The sequence below is a fragment of the Chaetodon auriga genome, chromosome 7 (genome assembly GCF_051107435.1).
Source record: "Chaetodon auriga isolate fChaAug3 chromosome 7, fChaAug3.hap1, whole genome shotgun sequence".
Lineage (NCBI taxonomy): Eukaryota > Metazoa > Chordata > Actinopteri > Chaetodontiformes > Chaetodontidae > Chaetodon > Chaetodon auriga.
Genome location: NC_135080.1, coordinates 3,491,457 through 3,512,242, shown reverse-complemented (window position 1 = coordinate 3,512,242; position 20,786 = coordinate 3,491,457). Strand labels below are relative to the sequence as shown.

General features: G+C 45.1%; 2 protein-coding genes across 5 annotated transcripts; one reads left to right on the top strand and one right to left on the bottom strand.

The window, feature by feature from the left end:
- Positions 1 to 381: 381 nt before the first annotated feature.
- bicra (BRD4 interacting chromatin remodeling complex associated protein) lies at positions 382 to 12,889 on the bottom strand. Of its 4 annotated transcripts, none has more exons than XM_076734991.1 (15): positions 12,836 to 12,889; positions 10,832 to 10,877; positions 10,678 to 10,723; positions 10,057 to 10,122; positions 7,722 to 9,809; positions 7,346 to 7,534; positions 5,326 to 5,937; positions 4,886 to 5,096; positions 4,700 to 4,797; positions 4,385 to 4,519; positions 4,242 to 4,291; positions 3,998 to 4,146; positions 3,801 to 3,895; positions 3,597 to 3,702; positions 382 to 3,497 (listed from the first exon to the last, which is right to left on the bottom strand). In XM_076734991.1, the coding sequence occupies exons 2-15, from the start codon at positions 10,870 to 10,872 to the stop codon at positions 1,687 to 1,689; spliced, it is 5,697 nt and encodes a 1,898-aa protein (XP_076591106.1). In that variant the 5' UTR covers positions 10,873 to 10,877; positions 12,836 to 12,889; the 3' UTR covers positions 382 to 1,686. The 4 variants fall into 4 exon arrangements, with proteins under 4 accessions (XP_076591106.1, XP_076591107.1, XP_076591110.1 ...); XM_076734992.1 differs by having other exon boundaries at positions 3,597 to 3,699; XM_076734995.1 differs by lacking the exon at positions 7,346 to 7,534.
- A 2,018-nt stretch (positions 12,890 to 14,907) lies between these two features.
- napab (N-ethylmaleimide-sensitive factor attachment protein, alpha b) lies at positions 14,908 to 19,930 on the top strand. Its single transcript, XM_076735512.1, has 11 exons — positions 14,908 to 15,126; positions 16,143 to 16,222; positions 16,326 to 16,442; positions 16,859 to 16,905; positions 17,007 to 17,084; positions 17,204 to 17,259; positions 17,428 to 17,512; positions 17,599 to 17,703; positions 17,788 to 17,856; positions 18,340 to 18,390; positions 18,771 to 19,930. Exons 1-11 carry the CDS (start codon positions 15,029 to 15,031, stop codon positions 18,870 to 18,872), a joined length of 888 nt encoding a protein of 295 aa, XP_076591627.1. The 5' UTR covers positions 14,908 to 15,028; the 3' UTR covers positions 18,873 to 19,930.
- The last annotated feature ends 856 nt before the right edge of the window (positions 19,931 to 20,786 follow it).

Sequence of the window (20,786 nt, the reverse complement as noted above, 5' to 3'; positions counted from 1 at the left end):
ACTCAACCTCACGCTGCACCCTTCCAGCTGTGGCCTCTAACCCTTCGATGCTTTTCAGTTGTTTTTTTTTTCCTACTCAACCTACTGTAACATGTCATAGGTCTACAGATGTGACAGAATTTCCCTTCAGCAGTCTAAACACTCTTGCTCCTCCCAAACTCTGTGAACCGTCCAGGCGCTGAAGCATAGAAACCAGCTCTGCTTTTCCACTTTCTGTGCACCACCTACTGGTGGTCTGATAGGGAACACACCCCACCACTGCCACCATTACCACCATCCCCTCCTAACTTTCACACAGTACTCCTCAGTCATAGTGGCATGCTCCCTGAAGATCATTAATCGGTCTAAACTGCTGGACAAATGATTAGAGGACCTGAAACGTTTCATAAAAGAAGCAAGGTTTAATTTACAGTTTTACTAAATGTACATTTCTTTTTAAAAAGTGTCATTATACACAATAAATACAATACAAAATTAATCTGTAATACTATACTTCAAATTCTCTTACGGTCTTTTTGTACATTATTATTGTTCCTTTTTTTCTATTTCAATGCTTGTGCTGTGTTTGTGTTTGAATTGTCCACGAGGCTTAAAAACACAAAAAACACACATGGAGGCAGGGATAAAGTGGCAGAAAGATGAAACAAACAGACGAAGAGCACAAAAAAAGTCAACAGTTAAAACTGGCCTGCCCCCTGCTGACTGAAATGCATACAGTCCTAACCTGGCATCATTACCAACAGGGGGCAGGTGTGTGTGGAGGTGTGGTCGAAAACAAGACCCTGGAAAATCATCTGACATTAGAAGCAGAAAAACAACAGAATTTTCTTACACTTCATTTACATCTCGACAGTATGTAAGAGCAGCGGAAAGGAAAACAACTCATAATTTTTCAGGATGATTTTCTCAACAGGTGTGACTGAAGGATGCAGGTGATATGAAACGCAGGCTTAGTGGAGGCTGAGGTTAATTATTTTGACAATCACAGACAAAAGGCAGTTGTCTTGTGGGAAATGTAACTGAGACTTCAATTTATTTGCCATCTTAAGAAATGGACTATCATTTCAGGAGGTGCCGTTTGTGTCTGTATGGCAGCATTATCTTTGTCACTAACAACTACACTTGGTGGGTGGAGGAGAACGCTGAATGCATTATGAAGCTTTAGTGTATGAATGGAGGTGTGTTCTCCTCTTCCTCTAAGCTGCAGGTAGCCAAGTTAAAGAAAGTCGATGACTTCTGAACTTCTTCAATGAGCCGTCAGATGCTCATTGGGACGCAGTTTAAACCAGGAGATGAACCGCTGTGAATACAGACTGGTGTTCAGGCCACGTGAAAGGAATGTAAGAATACCGAATCAGGAAAAGAAGAGATGAAAAGTGGAGAAGAAAGAGCAACCTCTGACAATTTCATCTTGTTATCTGAGCTTGGCTGACAGACAAAATGCCAGTCATCTTCCAGTCTGCACTTCTCAATGATTTTACCTTTGACCACACTCACACCACGGGTCTACCTCAGGCTGTAAGTGACATGAAGGAGAAATGTCTGGACAATTCAAATGGACAAACAAAGCCAACACAGCTTGGCAGAGTAGTACAGTGATACTGTTTTCACAGTGCCGCCCTGCCCCTGCCTCCAAATCTGTCTCTTAGTTCCCCCCTGTCAGTCCGGCCTGGGGCTGAGGGGCTGTTATCTGCTTTGAGTGTGGGGCACCAGGCTGCCATTGTGGCCACGGCCACCGACCTGAGGGTGCTGGGCCAAGGAGGAGGACGAGGAAGCAGAGGACGAGGGCGGGACTGAGGGTCTGTGGGATGAGGCTGCCGAGCCCCCTGGGCGCTGGCTTTGGTGTTGATGGGACCTGCTGTTGCCCCCTTTAATGTGATGCCCGCGGGCAGAGGGCTCCTGCTGCAGGTTCAGGATGCTGTCGATGGCGGACTGCAGGTGCTCATTCAGAGAGTCGTCCGGAGGGCTGCCGCTGGAGAAGCTGGCATTATCCATGTCGGGGGAGTCTGACTTGCAGCGTTTGGCAGGAAGCAAAGAGTCTCGTGTGAAGGATGTCTCCGGAGATGGAGGCCCAGGGGCATGCTGGTCCATTCTGAATGTCCCGCCTGCCCGATGTCTATTTTTTCCACTCGCCCGTTTGTATTTACTTACATCTGTCTCTTGGTCTGTGTGCTCCTCCCCTCTGTCCTTTGCCCCTTCCCTGTCGAGGAGCTGTGGGAGATGATGGTGCTGTGTGGTTTTGATACCACGGTTAAACACCTCATCCATTTCGTCCAGCCCCTGCATAGCACTCCCTAAACGGGCTGTTTCGTGGCTCGACTCCGTATGAGGATGCGAAACCTCCCTGTCTCTTTTCTCCACCTTCACACTGGCTATCACTGTCCGCTCTGAGGGAGGAGATGAAGCCTCGTGCCTTGGGGGTGACGCCGTGGGTCTGGGGTAGGACAAACTCTCGTCTCCTCCCCCTGGGACACCAGGTCTGACCCGGGGACTAATGTTTTCCCGGTAGGTTTTTCGAAGGGGGAGGCGGCAGGTTGTCTGTGAGGGAGTGGCAGTGGAGGCAGAATTGTGTTTGACCCCACCAACGTCGTGGTGATCCAACGTCCCGTTCATTTGAGTGGAGGAGGAGGTGGACAACGACCAACTATGAGAAGAAGAGGTAGAGGAGGATGGAGCTGCACTGGGGGTAACGTTGCCTCTCAGTGGCGGATTACACTGAGTGGAGGCTATGGTGACTGAAGTGGCAGAAGAAGCAGTACATATGGGGGACTGAGTTCTGATGACCGTAGAGGGAGGAGTCGATAAAGGGTGGGACTTTGGGTGTGGTACAGCAGCTTCAAACTGAGGCTGGGATATGGACTGGCTGCTCTGCTGAGGTTGAGGTGTGTGCACTGGATCTAAGGCAGTATTGTGGACTACCTTACTGAACCCCGTCTGATCCTGCTTGATCTTAAGCTTCAAGCCAATTCTCCTGCGAGCCTCGTAGGTCTTGATAGGCGGTTTGCTGGTTCTCTGTGGGAGCGCGTCGTCGTCGTCAGCCGCTTGAGAGTTAAAAGATGAAGAGGAGAAAGAGGATGATGCTGCAGGAGCGCGACTGAAGGAGGCGCTCTGGCTGGTGGGTTCAGCCACCAGCCTGCTTGCTGCAGCCGGGGGAGGGGGACAGCTGCTGGACCAGGACACAGAGGCTCCACCTCCACCTTGCTTTATTACTAGTCTGGTAGGGGGGAAAGGGTTGGCAGAAGGGGTCGAAGAAGGCGTTGGAGGTGGAGCTGGAGTGGGAGCTGGAGCTGGAGCTGGAGCTGGAACTGGAGCTGGGTTGGGTCCTGTGGGAGGGTTTGGGGAGATGTTTGGAAGAAGTGCTGGGGCAGGAGCTGCAGGTGCTGGAGGAGGGACAGCGGCAGCTACACCTCCACTGACTGAGGTGGGCTCAGCAGAAGATGGTTTCTGTTGGGATGAAACTGCACTCTCCAACATGCGCGCGTTTGCCACAAACTCCTCTGCAATGAAATAAACAGAATCACTGATCATTAGCATACACCTCATACATTTCAAGACAACCAGAAAGCCGCGTGTGGGCACAGACAGTGGTGGCTCACCTGGTCTCTCCTTGGCCAAAATCCTGTCCTGACTCAATGCAATCTTTTCCTCCTGGATGAACATCCGGTCAATCATTACCATCTCTGCCGAGGGGCCCAGTCTCTGCTCAGGTTCAAACACCAAAACACATCAGTTCGAAATCAATTCAAGACATAGAAAACAACAAAAAGGAATATGGCGAGAATGATGATTTATAAACTTACTTTCGACTCAGCAAAGAGCAGGTACCGATATTTATCCAGCATGGCCTGGGTCCTTTTCAGCAGCTGGCACGAGACCTTCTCAAATTCATCATCCACTGTGCACAACAGAACCAAGATGTTCATGAGATCATGAAATTGGGGATAAGGGCAACTGTAATTTGTAATTGTAATTAGCTGGAGGTTATGGACTTTGTTACCTCTTTGATAGTCTTGAGAAGAGTTGGCAGTTCCCTGGTAGAGATGGTAAGGCAGCAATCTGTGCAGCGTGTCCTCAAAAGAGTGGAAAGGAGCACTGTAGTTTGGGTGAAGCACTGAACCCTGCTGTTTCCTCAGCTGTTCTAGCATCCTGCAGTGGGGTTTGTATAAAAAAAACCCACTATTCTTAAAACATGGCAGTGTGAGGCATGTAAAACAAATCATTAAAATGCATGCTGCACACACCTGGCTTCTTTGCTGGGCTCTGCACTGAAAGGCATCTTCATTGTTGTGGTCTGTAATGTGAACAAACAGATGACCTTCAGGCTGGTGCTTAAATATTAAAGCCAGTTTTTTAGGACCTCAAACATGCAGGGAATATCCTTTACCTGAGTTTGTACTGGAGCGGGGGGCTGTGGAGCAGGCATTTGAGTCAGACTAGGTCCTAACACCTGTATCTGCATCCCACCTTTCCCCAGAGTCATCCCTCCAACTGAGCTGATCACCCCTGGCTTTGGCTGAACCTGTGGGGAAAATCACAAAGGTCAGGCACTCACACAACACATGAAAGGAACATATTTAAAAAGAAATATCACTGAAAATTCAATATTGAGTCACAAGAAAATGTAGAAAACAGTTGGCACACAATGCACAATAACCAACATGCATGCCCTCGGTGGAAATGGCTTTGTCATGTTACCCACCTGTGCAGGCTGGGTAAGGCTGGCAGGAGTGACAGTCTGATTCACCATTGCTCCAGCTTGCCCTTGGGCTCCTGAGAATACCTGTAAGTCACTTGATGCTAAAACAAAGGGAAACAAATCATTAGAAGGGAAATACTTTCAGGTGTGTTCAGGTCCTGCTGTTTTCTATCATTTAAACTCTCCAACCTGTAGCAGGAGTTTTGACGAGCACTGATGTCGGCTGTAGCACTGAGGGAAGCTGAGCAGGTGTACCAGTGCTGGCTGATGATGCAATCACCACTTTATCAACAGGCACATCTTGCTGGGTGCTGAACTGACTGGTGGCCTGAGGCTGAGGCTGAGGCTGAGGCTGAGGCTGAGCAGGTTGCTTGGCCTGCAGCAGGATGTTCTGCTGGACCTGAAAATACATCAGGACAGTTTTTTTTTTTTTTGTTTGTTTGTTTTTTTTTTTTACACATTTTGTACACAAGACATTCTAAACAAACCAATTTAGTGTCCAAAAGCATACTCATAATAACCAGTAGGATATGGTGCATTGAAGCCACAATTTCTACAACAGTGTCAAAAGACCCCCCCATTGCATGCAAATAACATTAGGAGAAGTTTGTACTGAACAGGGAAAATACCTGGTGCAGCTTATCCAGCAGCTGTTTCTGCTGAGGTGAGGGCTGGGTGATGCCTGACAGGGTCTGAATTTGCACTCCTACTAATTGCAGGTGGTGCTGCTGCTCTGCTGTCAGACCCTGGATGGGAACCTGGGCTTTGACTATAGCAGTGGCAGAAGTGCTCACAGGAGGAGCAGTAAATTGGTGCTGTGCAGGTGGCGCAGCAGGAGGCTTGGGTGACTGTGACATAGGAGGCATGTCTTGTTGATAAGGGGCAGGCTGAGAGGCCGGCCGTGGCTGAGGCTGAAGCTGAACTTGAATGTGTGTCTGCTGCGGCTGGCCTTGCGGAGCCGGCTGGGGGGATTCTGCTATTTGGTTATGGACAATAAAGAGCGGAGGATGAGATGAGGGTGTGCATGAGCGGGAGGGAGTTTGAGACTGTGGCTGGGGCTGAGAGGGAGGATGAGACTGCTGTTGATGGTGTGGCGACTGGATCTGCTGGCTCAGAGTGAGAGGGGACTGGGATGGCTGGGGGCTGTCTGCCACTGGGGGCGCTGTGGCATGAGTGGTCAAGGCCGGAGACGGGGACATGCCCTGGATCTTCAGGGGCTGTTTATGTCCACTGGAGGGTACCTGAAGAAGTGGAATCACAATATACTGATATGCTTATTTGATTCAGGATTGCAAAAGATATTTCACCACAGGAGGAGATCAGGACATCAAGCACAAAAACCACACACACACACACACAAACTGACAGTTCTGCATGCACATCGTATAGAGTAAATATGATTCTAGGACAAGGGTCGAGATTTGACACTAAACAGGGCTGGGCGATATGGCTATATCAAATTATAATTAGAATATATTTTTGACATTAATATATAAATTATGATAGGTCAAATGTAGATCTTATACGGAAAATACTTGTTCCACTGTTTAGACAAAACACTTCACACATGTAAAACAAACACCTCGTTCACTTATTTTGTTGGGGTTTCTAACACTTTGCTGAAAACTGTTATTTTGTGCAACAGTAAAATGATAACATCTGATCATAAGATCCCAAAATATGGAACTATCGCCCAACCCCAACACAACATTACACAAACATGGGTAAAACGACACCAAACAATACAGAAGCAAAGTGTTAGACTTTAAAATCTAGTAGTTGCTTGAATAAAAGTAGTAGAAGCCCACTGATTGTTTTCTAGCGCTTGAGGAAGATTAGACATAAAAAGGGAGCAATGATCATTTGGCAAACCAAAAAGAAAAACAGTTCACAAAAGCAAGAAGTCAAGATCTGCGGGCCTGTGATGGTGAGGTAGAGGGTGATCTGAAGACTTCAGGGACTGGGGTCAGGGGAGCATGTAATTATCATCGGGGGGTCATTACACTAGTCAGACTAGGGGTTACAAGGGGAAGTGGCACTGTAAGCACATAATAGGCTAAATGAAAGGTACATGGTTGAGAGGTGAGGATTGATTGATCAGTCATTGGTCAGTAATGCAGCAGATGAAGGTGAGATGATTGAATCTGATCGAGCAAAGGGAGGTGATTGTATTTGGTTGAGCACAGCGTTAGTAAAGAGGTGAACAAGTCGTGCTTGGCACCTTGGTAACTCCTCTATTAAGCATGAGCATGGTCTTTGTAGTCTGTTACAAAATATACACATTAGAATGAAAAAAAGGCCAAATTCATTAAAGCCAGCTGAAGTTAAGAACTGGCACTTAATTGCCAGCCTTACATTGACTAAATATTAAAATAGTACAGTAGATGACACACAATACATATGGACAAATGGTATGATCATGCCTTTACAGGTACATACAACAAAGCGATGTAAGAAACACACAGAAGCTGCAAGCGAATGAGTGATTTTGAGCTTAGGAATTGCATTGCGGCTGTGAGGGACATGGAAGCAATGACTAATGCAGGAGAGAAGTACAGAGCAGTGATGGGGAAAGGTAAGATACCCTAACACTGTGGCGACAGCAGCAGCAACAAGTGGGTGGGGCTTGACATAAAGGGGCATTTCTACCTGCTTTACCACTGCTGTCATGTGGGAGGGGCCAGGGGAAGGGCTGTGGCTCTGACCCACCCACGAGTCAGCTAATTGGCTGTCATGGACAGCAGGGGCCGGAGCATTGATGCTGTTGCTGCTGACGATTACAGACGCTGGTACGCCCACAGAGGGGGTTGACTCATTCTCTGTTTGGTGGTGCTGCTCCTGATAGGAGTATATTTACCATTTCACGCAGAGGGAGGGAAGGAGGAAGGGGATTGGAGGGAGGGGGGAGTAAAATAGTAAACCAAAGAAGTCAGACCAACATATCACTCCGTGCATGTTATTTATTTTTTAAGACAATGTTAACTGTACACAAGAAAAGCAAACATGCAAAGAGTGGAACACTGACCTGTTGCAGGAACATCTGCAGAGACTCCTGGCTCAGGATCATACTGGAGCCCTGGTTGGTGAACAGTAACCTCCCTGGACTGTGTTGAGCCTGAGGGGGGACCAGCCCCACTGCTGTGACAGAGGAAGAGGAGGACACAGACATGGACGGAGAAGAGGAAGCTACTGTGGTAGCCGTGGACACGGAGGAAGCCGGTTGCATGGCGAGGATAGAGGACTGTGGTACGTGCTGCTGAGTGGGATGAGCAGCCTGGTCTGTGGAGCTACCGAGCACAGTAACACACTCTCCGGGCTGGCCTTGAGCCATGGTTGCTGCTCCTGTGCTGCTGCTGCTGCTGCTGGGGACTCCACCTGGCTGGGGTTGTAGGGCTGGCTGAAGGCTGACTGCGGGGCTCAGTCCCTCCACCTGACTAAGCATGGTCAGGGAGTTCTGGATTGGCATGCCCTGTATGACTGTCTGGGCATGACCTGAGACAGTATGGGTCTGTGTCTGGCTTTGACTCTGAGCCAATGAAACAGGCATCTGAAAGAGGGTGGGTGTGCCCATCTGGCCAGGCTGGAGCTGAATGGGTCCAGAGAGGATGTGGGCAGCCCCAGGGTGGCCCTGTGAAGTCAACACCTGACCCAAGTTGATGTTCTGGTTTGCAGTTAAAATCTGGTTTGCAATGAGCTGCCCACCAGGACCTTGACTAGTTATGATGTGGCCCCCATGGTGCTGGGTCAAGATCTGCCCACCTGCTTGCAGCTGTGGCAGGAGAAACTGGTGATTCTGACCTTGAAGAACTGTCTGAGAGGGAATAACGATGCTGCCTGGTTGGTTTAACACATGTACACTGAGGGGCTTGCCAGATGGTTGTGCTGTTTGTTGTTTGAATAGGGTTTGTTGAAACTGAGGGCCTTGTGTTGTGGCTTGAGTACTCAGGACAACGTTAGAGCCTGGCTTTCCTGTCAGGAAGGCTACATTTTGAGCAGTAGAAACTGGAAGTTGCTGCAGCCCTAGAGCCTTGTGGGCATCGTTTTGAAGGGGTTGGGGTGCTGGCTGTGGCTGCTGCTGCTGTTGCTGTTTGAAGAGTTTCGGTTGGATGGCTCCCCCCTGCGGGGGTTTAGGCTGAATGGGTGTTGGTGTGCGCTGGATGATCACGTTCTGCATGAGGCCTTGAGTTTGCGTCTGGGGTCCAATTCCCGAACTTAGAGGGGTACTGCCAAAGCCCACAAGCCCAGCAGGAGCAGTCATTGTGCCGCCACTGCTGCTGTTTGTGGTGCTGACACAAACAGCTGGTCCATTTAAAGCTGGAGATCCCAATGTAGCTTTGTTACCTTGGATCAGAAGTCCACCCCCTGAGCCTCCAAGCCCCGCCTGAGAACCAGCACCTGATACCTCAGGCCCAGACTGGTGCAGCTGGTAACCACCCATTGCTTTAGCCAGGATTGGCTGCCCAGACTGATTGATAGTCATGACTGTAGGCTGACCCACAACCTGAATCTGTCCGATACCCAAATGTCCAGACTGACTCCCATTAGGAAGAGCTTGGAGACTTGAAATGGGTTGAAGCGTCACATTTCCCAGACCCACAGGCTGCATAAATGGCTGAACACTAATGGCCTTGTTCATGACCTGGGGTTGGAGTTGAAGGCCCTGCTGAGCAAGCACTGACCCCAGCATATCAGCTGCGGCATTGGGAGGAGTAGCAGTGGTGCTCGGGGCAGACCCTGGGAAAATTGTTGCTGCTCCCCCAACACCAACACCTATGCCTACACCAACAGCAGTGCCTCCAGCCCCAGAGAGGCTGGCATCAGGCAGTGTCTGAACCACCTGCGTAAGGCCTGGAATTCCAAAGGAGCCCAGGTCCAGCTCAGCCTCTGCCTCCTGCAGGCTTTGCTCTGTGATGTTGGCTTCAGCCAAGCTCTGCTGCAGGATGTCACATGGCTCGTGATTTGTCCCAATGCCATTGCTCCCACCTTCACCACCTGGGGATCCTCCCAAGATGTCCTCATCCTCCAAGAAGTCCAGGTCAACACTGACTCTAGGCAGGCCTGCTGGCTCATTGGCCGACAGCTGGACTGCAGGCTGGACCTCTGGAACATGGCCCTTAAAGGAACGAGGAAATACATGAAATCGGGTGATGGATGAATTTTTATGACTAGCTGTGATGTCGAGGAGTGTAACTGAGTTAACACAGAAATGCAGACACGAAAACCCCACAAAAACCTCGTCACATAGCAGCAAATCAAAGCTTGTAGAGTGTAGACATGTTAGTGGAAAGGGGGTATTTGGAGATGCATGCTACATAGATGGATAGAAAACAGAAGGAAAAGGATTGGGGGATTTTACTCACCCCAGTGGTAGAGAAGAACGAGCTGGAGGGATCACTCGAACCATCCAAAAGGTCGTCAGTGTCCAACTACAGACACACCCACCCAGGATAGGACAGACAGAAACCAAAGGCACCCAAACCAGCAGGCAAAAGCCACCAGGACAGAGAAACATACAGACCATCAAACCGAGGAGGAGGGCAAGGAAAGGACAGAACACAGTCCATAGAACCCAGATTGTAAAGAACCAGTGCAAAGATAAGCGACAGAGGGTCAAAATGATAGGAATAACACAGAGTTGGGAAGCGTTAGTATTAGCATTTCTCATTTTGTGAATTAGCCTAATAAAAATGAAAGGCAGGCTGAAGCCATAAATAGTGCAATCATAAAGCAAAGACAACCATTAAGCAGAGGAAGCAGTAAAAAAAAAAGAAAAGAAAAAATTATAATAATAAATGAAAACAGTGAGGGACGTGGGTTTCAGGGTGCATCGATGCGTAATTTGAAAGTGACTCAAGTAAAGAATCATGCGAGCTCCAACTAAAACACACACAAGACTCCTCATCACATCAGTTACAAACCCATTTTTTGTAACTACAAATCCTGAGCCTCACGCCTCTTTCACTAATTTCTCTCATACTCACATGGGTCTCAGATCCATGAAGAAAGTCATTGAGAGCTTCTGGGTCACTGCAGGACAAAATATAAAATGTGATTTACAACAGTACAAGACAAAAAGGACGACTGAACAGTTTGTTCGTATAAAACTGATTTTGCACAGCTTCAGTAATGACTTACCAAATTACATCTAGAAGGCACCTGCCGTCTTCATCATCCATGACAACTGTTAAAAGAAGAAAAAGGTTTTAAAGTACACTGATGATTTATTTCATCAACCACACATTCTCCGTAAAAAAACAAAGATCAAAATTACCCCTTCCCCAAATTAAAATTTTCAACTATGTGTACACAGTTAAATTTTTATCATATAGTTATTATAACAACAGCCCGTTGTTTGACATTCTAGCTTCATATTGAGTGCTTTGGTTGTTTAGTGGTACAGTGATATTCGAGTTCAATTTGGAGTTATATTTTGACAGCAGTTGGCCAGATCTGATGATGATGATGGCCTACTACAAAACTGCAAGACCTTTTTCAAATGCTCCTCTGCCTCAGTGAGACAACGAGTAGTACTGTGTAGCTATACATGATTCACAATAATCTTATAGTCAGAAATTAAAATGACATTTGGTGGATTCTTTCAGCTAAGCTATTTAAAGCTCTATTTCAGCATGAACGGCCCTCAGAGGAAATTAGATTCTTCCTTGTGTTGTGCTGATGCTGTATGGTGCTGTGCCACAACAACATCCCAAATCTTAATATCTTGTTTTCAGCTTGTTACTCGAGACTCTTCAGTGTATCACAGAAAAGTACATGGTTGGTCATCTGCAACACAAATTCTTAAAGCAGCATTTGTTTTAAAATGATGACTAATTCTCCACCACAGATGACATGAACATAAAACAACCAACAGTTATTTTGAATAGTCTGTGTCTCCCGATATTTTTGTTAAAAATCAATGCCAAGAATTAATTGCTTTATATCTCTCAACCCCTCTTTTACACATTCAAATTACGAGTAGTGATTCAAAACATTACATCACTTATTGCTGACAGACTTCTCTGCAGCTTGCTGTGGGTCAAGACCACAAAAAAAAATTATGAAACGCTGCTGGACTTAACAATCACAACAAATAATGAAAACGAAAGTTTGCATTTTCACACACCAGCCCCTCTCCACCATCAGTTAAAACATGCCAAGTTTTCATATATCCACTCAGTGACGGGAAAACCTCCAGCTGTTACGAGGTCGTCATGAGATCAAACAGCAGATGTGTTTTCTACACACCGACAAACAGCGGATGGCAACAAACTGAAAACGCGCGGTTTTCACGCTGTCTGGAAAGATTTCCAGTGCGGGCAATCGCTGAATTCATCCCAAGTCTCAACAACTGTGCATGTGACTTTCAGCAGCACAAACACAAATTACCATACTTTCCATATTCCATTTAACTGCAGCTGTGAGGTGAACGTATGCCCGGTTGCCGCTCTAAAAAAGCAGCGGATCGTAGCCATTACTCGGTCAGAACAGAGCCAGTGCGCAGGATATGAATGGAGACACTGCAAGCGGCTTGCTACATGCTAGCTGGTGTTTTCAAAGAGCTTTGCATGCATATTTTGTGGATTCGTTACAATAAACAGCATTTAATAGTTACGCGACTTACCTACGTCTCAGATTTAATAAAACGCCTAATTTCAAACCCTGGTCCACCTCTACTTCCAGCATTTCGATGCATCAGGGTTGAATTTCGTTAGCCTAGCTAGCTAGCCTGCTTAGCCAACCAGCTATCAACAATATTCAGACGTACAGCTAGCTTGAGCCTTTGACATTCAAAACAAACCACCGAGTGACACGATTTTAACACTAAAATTGTACAGCGGCACCGCGATTCAACCAAGGCAAGGTAGTAATGTTTGCTTAGAACTGTAAACGCAATTGCGTAGCGAGCTATCTATCTCTCCTTGCAAGCAAAATATGAGTTAATGTTGGAATACACTTGGATGAAGGGGGTATGCTTGGGAATTCGGTGGAAAATGACTATGTTTGCCGGGTTGTGCAGCAGTGTGGCGTTTCGATTGCGGTAGCTGTGCAGTTTGCGGCTTCACTGCAGTACGCGAATATTGCAGCTTTGTTACAGTTATTCGGATTAATAGAGAAATTGCTACATTGTAACAAACTCACCCGAGACGATAGAGGTGCAGGCAGCGCGGGGTCTCCAGGACAGCCTCGCACGGGCTGCTGTACAGGACCCAGCTACAGGCAGGAAACAGGAGACTTCCGTTTTGCCTGATTGAAATCTGTGCCTCGGCAATCTACTTTATTGACGTGTAGTTTCTGGAAGGTTGAAGTTAGCGGGCGACATGCCCAGAAAGTTTTTCACAATGAATATTTTTCCTTAGTGAAGTTGGGTCTGTTGCTTTTTGTTTTCAGAATCGATAACACATTTGGGCTCGTGTAATGTAAGCAAAACAAATAGATCTCGTGGAAAAGCGTTAGCCTAAAAATGTTTCTGGATGAGAAACATTAAGACATTGATTCCCGGAAAGGTTGGTGACCAACAAGGTCTAATTTGATCAATAGAAAAATGTCAAGACATTCGTCATCAGAGGGGCGCCGAAAATGCTCATTAATGTTTCCGAGAAGCTATGGGGGACAAACTTGTACACACAATACTAAGACGACGGGCTTGCATGGTGCTGAGTGTCCAATTAGACAGTTTAGGAAATTGGAATTTTGGGTCTTTTACTGATTATGTCTGCAAAGCTAATCATAATGCTTAAAATCAACCAAGAACTATCAGGTTTCAGTTTGGTTGGCAGACAGCGCTGCAAAAAGTAGAATATGCATCCTGGTCCAAAGCTTCAGCTGGACCAACATACAACATTTTCTGGAAATGCTGTGCTGATCAGCACCTGAGAGAATCAAAGTATGTTTACGAAAATCGGATTTTCAGTGACCAGGCTTTAATTACTAACACATGATTTGTTTCACATTTATTTAAAATGTCAAATTAAAGATGCGAATTTCGCAGCATGGAAGAGCAGAACAAACGCATTACATAACACTGTCACAACTAACACAGATATTAATTTATGTGACAAAATATGACATTTTTATGGTATTTAGTATTTCTAGAATCTGTATTTCTATAATTTGTACATAATGTACATATACATAGTTGTTTTTTATTTATATCTATATGTCTATTCTATATCTTATCTCTTATCTGATATTCTTCGAAACAATCAAGTGAAAAGGTTTCACGTTTGCATGCATGAAATATGTGCTGCATGCAGACTTATGCCATCTAAGCTGTTTTAGGAAACACACTAAATAAGCAAAATGTTGTTATACGTTTTTGTGGGAGTTCTTTCAATATTTTATTGCTGTGACATCATCTAACTATGATGTATTATAGCACTCATTGCCCAAACATCTTGCAGTAGACTTAATAAGCATCGTGAGTGGAAATAAAGAACTCTACAACTGTCTTTACGTCATTTAGGCCTATTTATTAAATTATCGTTACATGATATATAAACGTAACAGCTTAAATTATATACAAAATTATACCCAGCAAGACGAATCTGGGTTCGATCCTGCTGTCAGAGTCCGAAGACAGTCAGTGTTTGGTTGACTGTGATCTGTCAATTAGGATGGGCTCCAGCATCCCTCAACCTTTCAGCGGATAAAGGCGCATAGCTAATGGATGGATGTACTATAGGTCTAGAGTGACTGTAGATTTGATCATTTTTTGTAGTTCAATCCCAAGTGGTATTTGCTCAATGCTTTAGAAATTAGATTACGGAGTAAAGGAGATAGCTACATATGACCAGCTTCATTATTTTGTTGATCATAAAATGCCTTTAGAGTTGTCAGAAATAGTACTGTAATGTTTTGGCGAAGAGATATAAATGATACAACTGAGAAGTTGTTTGATAATATATTGCATACATTAATGTTTAAACTCTCAGTGAATTAAACAGCAATCACTTTTCAACAACTATATACGGCTACGCCTACTCGGTTGGTCTGTGAACCACCTCTAATTCCAAGGCGATCAACACCAAAAACACACTCTCATGTTCTGCTTTTGTTTATTTTATTTATTTATTTTTATTACAAACTGCCGATTGGGAACAATTGCGGTTTATATTTTAACTTGGGGAAAATGGAATTGGCGTTTACGAAGAGCACCTGAAAGCAGCAGTGGCAGTCCCATCGCTCCTGTGTCACGTGACCGGGGTGATGGTTCCTTTGCGGCTGGTGACGTGACAAGGCAATCCTAACCCGCTGCTGCTAGCGCTGGTTAGCAAGTTTGTTGACTTTCGCATTTCCTCGATCCTCCTCAAAAATCAGAGCGGTGACACGAAAATGGACAACAGCGGGAAAGAAAAGGAAGCCATGGCTTTAATAGCTGAGGCTGAAAAGAAAATGAAGTCTTCGCAGTCGTTTTTCGGAGCGTTGTTTGGGTGAGTGTGACACTTCGCTACTGTTTAGCTAAATATGTCAAGCTAAAGGCCAACTAAGCGGAAGGCTGCTAGCTGGACAGTTAGTACCAGATCTGAAGGCAGGACGAAAACAAACGTATTATTAACATAACCGCAACACTGGGCTGCTTGTATTAAACGTTACATTTTTGTCGTCAACGCTGCAGTTTAGCTACAACGTGATATGCAGCGTTATCTTCCATCAGATCACCGCTGGACTGAGAATAATTAACATGAAGCCTGAAATAGAGCAGCTGTAAATGAGGCTAGCTTATACAATGCTTTGTGTTTGTTTGAGGACGGGTTTATCATGTCAGGTGGTCCTAATCAAACATGAGTCGTCTAACATCTCAAGTAATTCTTTGAAGGCGCTAAATAACAGCTGATGTGTTGCTGCTGCAGCGGCATCTACTGGTGAAAGTGTGTAAGGTCACCCAGTCCGTCACGTGTTCATCACATTTGTAGCAGACGGGAACAGATTTGAGCTACATCAAGGTGTGCAAGATAGGAGTTGATCCAAAACCAGCTTAGATTATTAAAGTGGGTTTCTGTTTGAGTCAGACAGTTAGATTCATGCCCAGGGAGAACAGGTTTAATGTGTCATATCTTAAAATGTATTTCATGCAGGTCTTTTCAAGGACAATGCACACTGATCAACATGACTGTAAATTGGCCAGTGTTCGCCATAAAGCTCATTTTCAGCTGTCTTTTCTTTGCCAGATGTTAAATTAGCCACTAAAACACACAACATGTCAAATATGAGAAGGAGTTAATGTCTAATTTGGTAAAGCTTGGAGATGCAAGTGTCCATATAATTAGGTCTGCTCCATTGACCTGCTAATTGTAACACTATTTTTCTGATATCACTATTTAGCAGAGTATGACTAGATAATGTAACATCACATTCATCATTAAATGTATCATAGCACTTGATATTTGTCAGTATTGCCCAGCAGTGGTCTGCATCTTGTTGATTTTAAGTGTATGCTGTCACACAGGGGTTCCTCCAAGATGGAAGAGGCCTGTGACATGTATGTGAGGGCAGCCAACATGTACAAAATGGCCAAAAATTGGTGTGGTAAGACTAATTATTACAGCTTGAATGAACAAGTGTATTGATTGGCTTTTACCTGTTTTAAGACTGACTTCAGTCGTCCTAACTTGAGGCATTTTCTTTTCAGCCGCGGGAAATGCATTCTCCCAAGCGGCTCGCCTTCACCTTCAGATGCAGAGCAAACACGATGCTGCGACTAACTTCATAGATGCTGGAAACGCCTTCAAAAAAGCAGATCCACAAGGTAATAATTACTCACCAACACCCTCGAGATATGTGACTGCTATAGCTCCCTCGTAATGCCTTTTTTACAAGCTGCTGTTCAAGTGGACCATGTACACGAGCCAGTGTCACCTCATGTGATTAACGTGTTCCAGGTGACCTTTAACAGCTTTATTCAGGGCTCTTTCCACTGTGCAATTAGCAAATGTAAACATGGACAAATGAATGCTTTGAGCTGGAGAAAAGTGTAAATAAATAATGACATCAAGCCCAGCGCTCACTATCTCCTCTCACCTGGAAGCTTATGCTTCTTACAACTGGTGGCTTCAAATTTTTGTAGATCTTGGAATCTGAGTTTATTCTTGCTTTGTGCTTCTGTGCTGACATGGATTAGAACCATTATTGTATATTAATATTATTGTTTTTTTTTCTCAACAGAGGCCATAAACTGCCTAAACCGAGCAATTGAGATCTACACTGATATGGTGAGTGGATGAACTCGAGCATGAGGAGTCTTACTTATGTGACGTGTATCCCCCCCCCCCGTTCATCTCTGCTCTTGTAATTATTTTTTTTTTTTTTGTAGGGCCGCTTCACCATCGCAGCCAAACATCACATCAGCATCGCTGAAATATATGAGACAGAGCTGGTGGACATCGACAAGGTCAGATTACTTCCATTCTTTCTTCTAATGTAATTTTTTGTCTTCTAGTCGCTGTTGGTTTAAACAGTAAACACTGTTAGAGAAATCTGATATCCAGTTTTGTCCAATTTCCATTGCAGGCCGTTGCTCATTATGAACAAGCAGCAGATTATTACAAAGGTGAAGAGTCCACCAGGTGACTGTTTTAAATGCACAGCATCTTCCTTCTTGTTTCTAATGCATGCAGCTTCTTTTTATGTGATATCTTTGTTTTGTGATTGTGCAGTTAAGTGACTCGGTGCTCTTTGACCCGTGATTTCTGTGAATATGCGTGGACTGATGAACTTCTTGAATTCCCTCTCAGTTCAGCAAACAAGTGCCTTCTGAAAGTAGCAACCTATGCAGCTCAGCTGGAGCAGTACCCAAAAGCGATTGACATCTACGAGCAGGTACGATGATGCTCACCAGCAGCCTTCGTCTTGTTATCAGCAGCTGTAGTTACAAAACAAACACCAGTTGTACTTTGTGATTTTAGGTTGGAACGCACGCAATGGACAGTACGCTCCTGAAGTACAGCGCCAAGGATCACTTCTTCAAGGCAGCGCTCTGTCACTTCTGTGTAGACATGCTGAATGCAAAGGTAAGCCCTGACACAGAACTTGTGTCCGTGCACAGAAAGTGTAACGCGAGCCGCCGTCCTGATGTTCATTCTCTTGTCACCCAGCTTGCTGTGCAGAAGTATGAAGAAATGTTCCCGGCCTTTTCAGACTCTCGAGAGTGCAAGCTGTTGAAGGTACGCTTTGGTGTTAGTGAAAGTCCTGTGGATGTAGAGAGGTGAAGCGGATGGAGAGCAGTTCAACTCAGCACACAGCTGAGATAAACTTTGCAGCTGGCCGACTGTTGCTTCCTGTTTTCAGTCAAAGTGCTGCATGCTATCCCCTCTCCCTCCTCTCCCTCCCCTGCCTTCCCTTTCTCTCTTCAGCTGTCACTATATGATAAAGCATAAAATGCAAAAAACAAATTTTGCATCATGCAAAATGTTCCTCAGAATTTCACCCGCCAGCATCATTTAACAGAAACACCAATCAGCTCAGTACAGTTAAACCAACAAAGCCACGCAGGTGTAATCATGTCATTTACAGGTACACAGACGCTGTATCACAGCCTGTTGTTTTGACATCTCAGATGTGTCACAGAATGCCACAGGCTGTATTTAAGTCTACGAGGAGCCTTTTTAACACACAGCATTGTGATGAAAATGTTTCTATCTCACCAGAAACTTCTAGACGCCTGTGAAGAACAGAATGTGGATGCCTATACTGACTCGGTGAGTGCACGGTTTAGATCCTGGCCTGGCGCAGCGCTCCTGGGTCTGCATGCCTTAGTGCCTCACAGTATGAGGCCAGAATGATAACCTGCATGTGAAGTGTTGGGATGAGGAAATATGAGTCTTCTTCATGACTCATTTGAATCATTTCAGTTTGAACTTCTTGTACCTGAAAGATTCATATTATTTCTTGGCACAAACTGTTAAAATCAACATCAGGAGTGAGAATATGTTAAAAAAAAAAAAAAAAAAAAAAGACAGAATGTCCAGATATTGTTTTGTGCTCTGAATGTCGTGCTGGGTGGTTAAAAACCAGATGCTTCGTTTAAACATTTCAGGTGTGGGTTCATTTTTGGTCATTTTTACTGCTCGTTTCTCAGGTGAAGGAATACGACACCATTTCGCGGTTGGACCAGTGGCTCACCACCATGCTTCTGCGCATCAAGAAAACCATACAGGAAGACGAGAGCGACCTTCGCTGACTCCCCTCAAGCCCTCAACAGCTGGCTTGCGTCTCTCTTTTTGCCTTGAGCCTCTCACTTCCATTCTAGCAGCAGTCCTCATAGATACTGTGTTTGTTTCCTACCATCTTCAGTATTTCTTCTTGCCTTTTTGATTAATGCTCCAAAAATTCTGGTCTTTATAGATATGAACACTATTTTCCTGAGTGCACTCTGCACACAACATGTTGGTTGTATATTATTATGATAAAGGTATTGGCCCAGTATTAGGTCAGATAATCATAATAGGCTGCAATACCAAATCCTCATACCAGCACACGTAACAAAAGCTTTTATTTGATGTTTCTTGTTCTAAAATGGATGAGAGGATGCCGGTTTACTAACACTTCGATCTACAAAATCTATTTTCCAGAATGCGCCTCAAATAAACTTAACTGACCAAAATGGCAGCGTAAACTAAAGCCCTCACATTGGTTTTTGGTTCTTTTGAGTGCTCAAGTATGCAGTAGTGTAGGTCGAACCAGGGCGCCGCTAATTAAACAGCACCGCTCTCCAAGCAGAGGCCAAGAGTCATTATTCCAGATACCCCCTCTGCCTTATACTGCGAAGTTCTCAGGACGCAAACAGCTAGATTTGATGGAAAATAATAATAATAATAATAATAATTTTACAAGTGTTACCAAATTAATTTGCTAATTGTTTTTGTCATTTCCATTTAAAGTGCTTTTATTCCACGAAAGAAGCCGTCGCCTTCGTGAACGTTTGCATGGTTTGACACGGATGAGGAGGCGAGAGCAGCAGTTTTCCTCTGTATAGGAGATATTTCTCAAGTGTTTTTGTCTCTTTTGTGTTCTTTTTCTGTCATAACCAACCAGGCTGGAGAAAAAAAAACAAAAACATGTTTTTTAAAGGCCTGCACGAGATGCAATACATTGATAAAAGGAGCTTTACTGATCTGAACACTGTGCTCATGTACCCTCCTGATGAGGTTTGTCAGTAGACAACTGGTCTTAAATAATTTGTACATCAGTGATGTTTCCTGTCAAGCATTTGAATAAACCTGTCTCAGACGCAAAGCATCCTGGGCGTGGCCTCCACCTGCCTGCTCCGCTGTGTGACGTGATCACCTGATCTAATGTGACTTGCACCTGCATGCGCGCGCGTCGCAGCACAAGTCCGTGACAGAAAATATGATGTTGAGACGCAAATGATGCGGGTTTTTTGCACCTGGTCACCTTTCGGTCAGATCTACGAGTTCCGGGCTTCACTTTCTGCTCCAGCCCCTCCTCAGACATGTGCTTCGGCCTTTGATCGGCGCGCGATCATCTTGGATTTAGTGAGTATTTTACAAAACCTGAGTGTTGCATTAATTTCTTTATGAGCGCTTCGGCTGTGCAAAGTTCAGGTTAAGGACAAACTGCCAGCTTGTCGAGCCGATGTAGGTTAGTCGATTTCTTAATTTATCTCATTCTTAAATTAATTTCACAAACTCGTCTTCCGCATTAAAATGACTTATAACGAGGAAGGGGAGCGATGTAAGATGTCGAAATGCGTTCCGTGTGTTTTGCTCGGTGCACGGGCCTCAGGTGTTTTCTCGGGTTGTCTAATCACCGAGGCCCCTCGGGACTCCTGTCCTTCGTTATTTGTACAGAGTCGGTCTCTTCTAATTAAACACCGGAGAGCAGAGAGTCTTCAGCTGCATCCCAGCAGATCAGCGCTGCAGCCGTTTCACCTGCGGCGCCTTCAGGCAGCTGCAGTGTTTTCTCTTTCCATGAATCAACAGATCCATGTTTGAGCTGGAACTGCACAAATGTCACTTGAGGTCATTGTTAACTTCATGTTGCAAGCAAAGCGACCTGGAAATAATGAGTTCAGTGTATTTGTTTGTTGGCCATGTTACCTGATAAGACGTCGGGCGTCTACTTACTGGAAATC

Excerpts from the sequence above, each read along its gene's own strand:
- bicra (XM_076734991.1), bottom strand. The coding sequence starts at position 10,872 with ATGGATGATGAAGACGGCAGGTGCCTTCTAGATGTAATTTG. Across the intron at positions 4,147-4,241 it reads GAGCCCAGCAAAGAAGCCAG|GATGCTAGAACAGCTGAGGA; the intron begins GTGTGTGCAGCA and ends ACCCCACTGCAG. Across the intron at positions 3,498-3,596 it reads TTTGGCCAAGGAGAGACCAG|AGGAGTTTGTGGCAAACGCG; the intron begins GTGAGCCACCAC and ends ATTTCATTGCAG.
- napab (XM_076735512.1), top strand. The coding sequence starts at position 15,029 with ATGGACAACAGCGGGAAAGAAAAGGAAGCCATGGCTTTAATAGCTGAG. Across the intron at positions 15,127-16,142 it reads TTTTTCGGAGCGTTGTTTGG|GGGTTCCTCCAAGATGGAAG; the intron begins GTGAGTGTGACA and ends GCTGTCACACAG. Across the intron at positions 17,513-17,598 it reads CGATTGACATCTACGAGCAG|GTTGGAACGCACGCAATGGA; the intron begins GTACGATGATGC and ends TTGTGATTTTAG.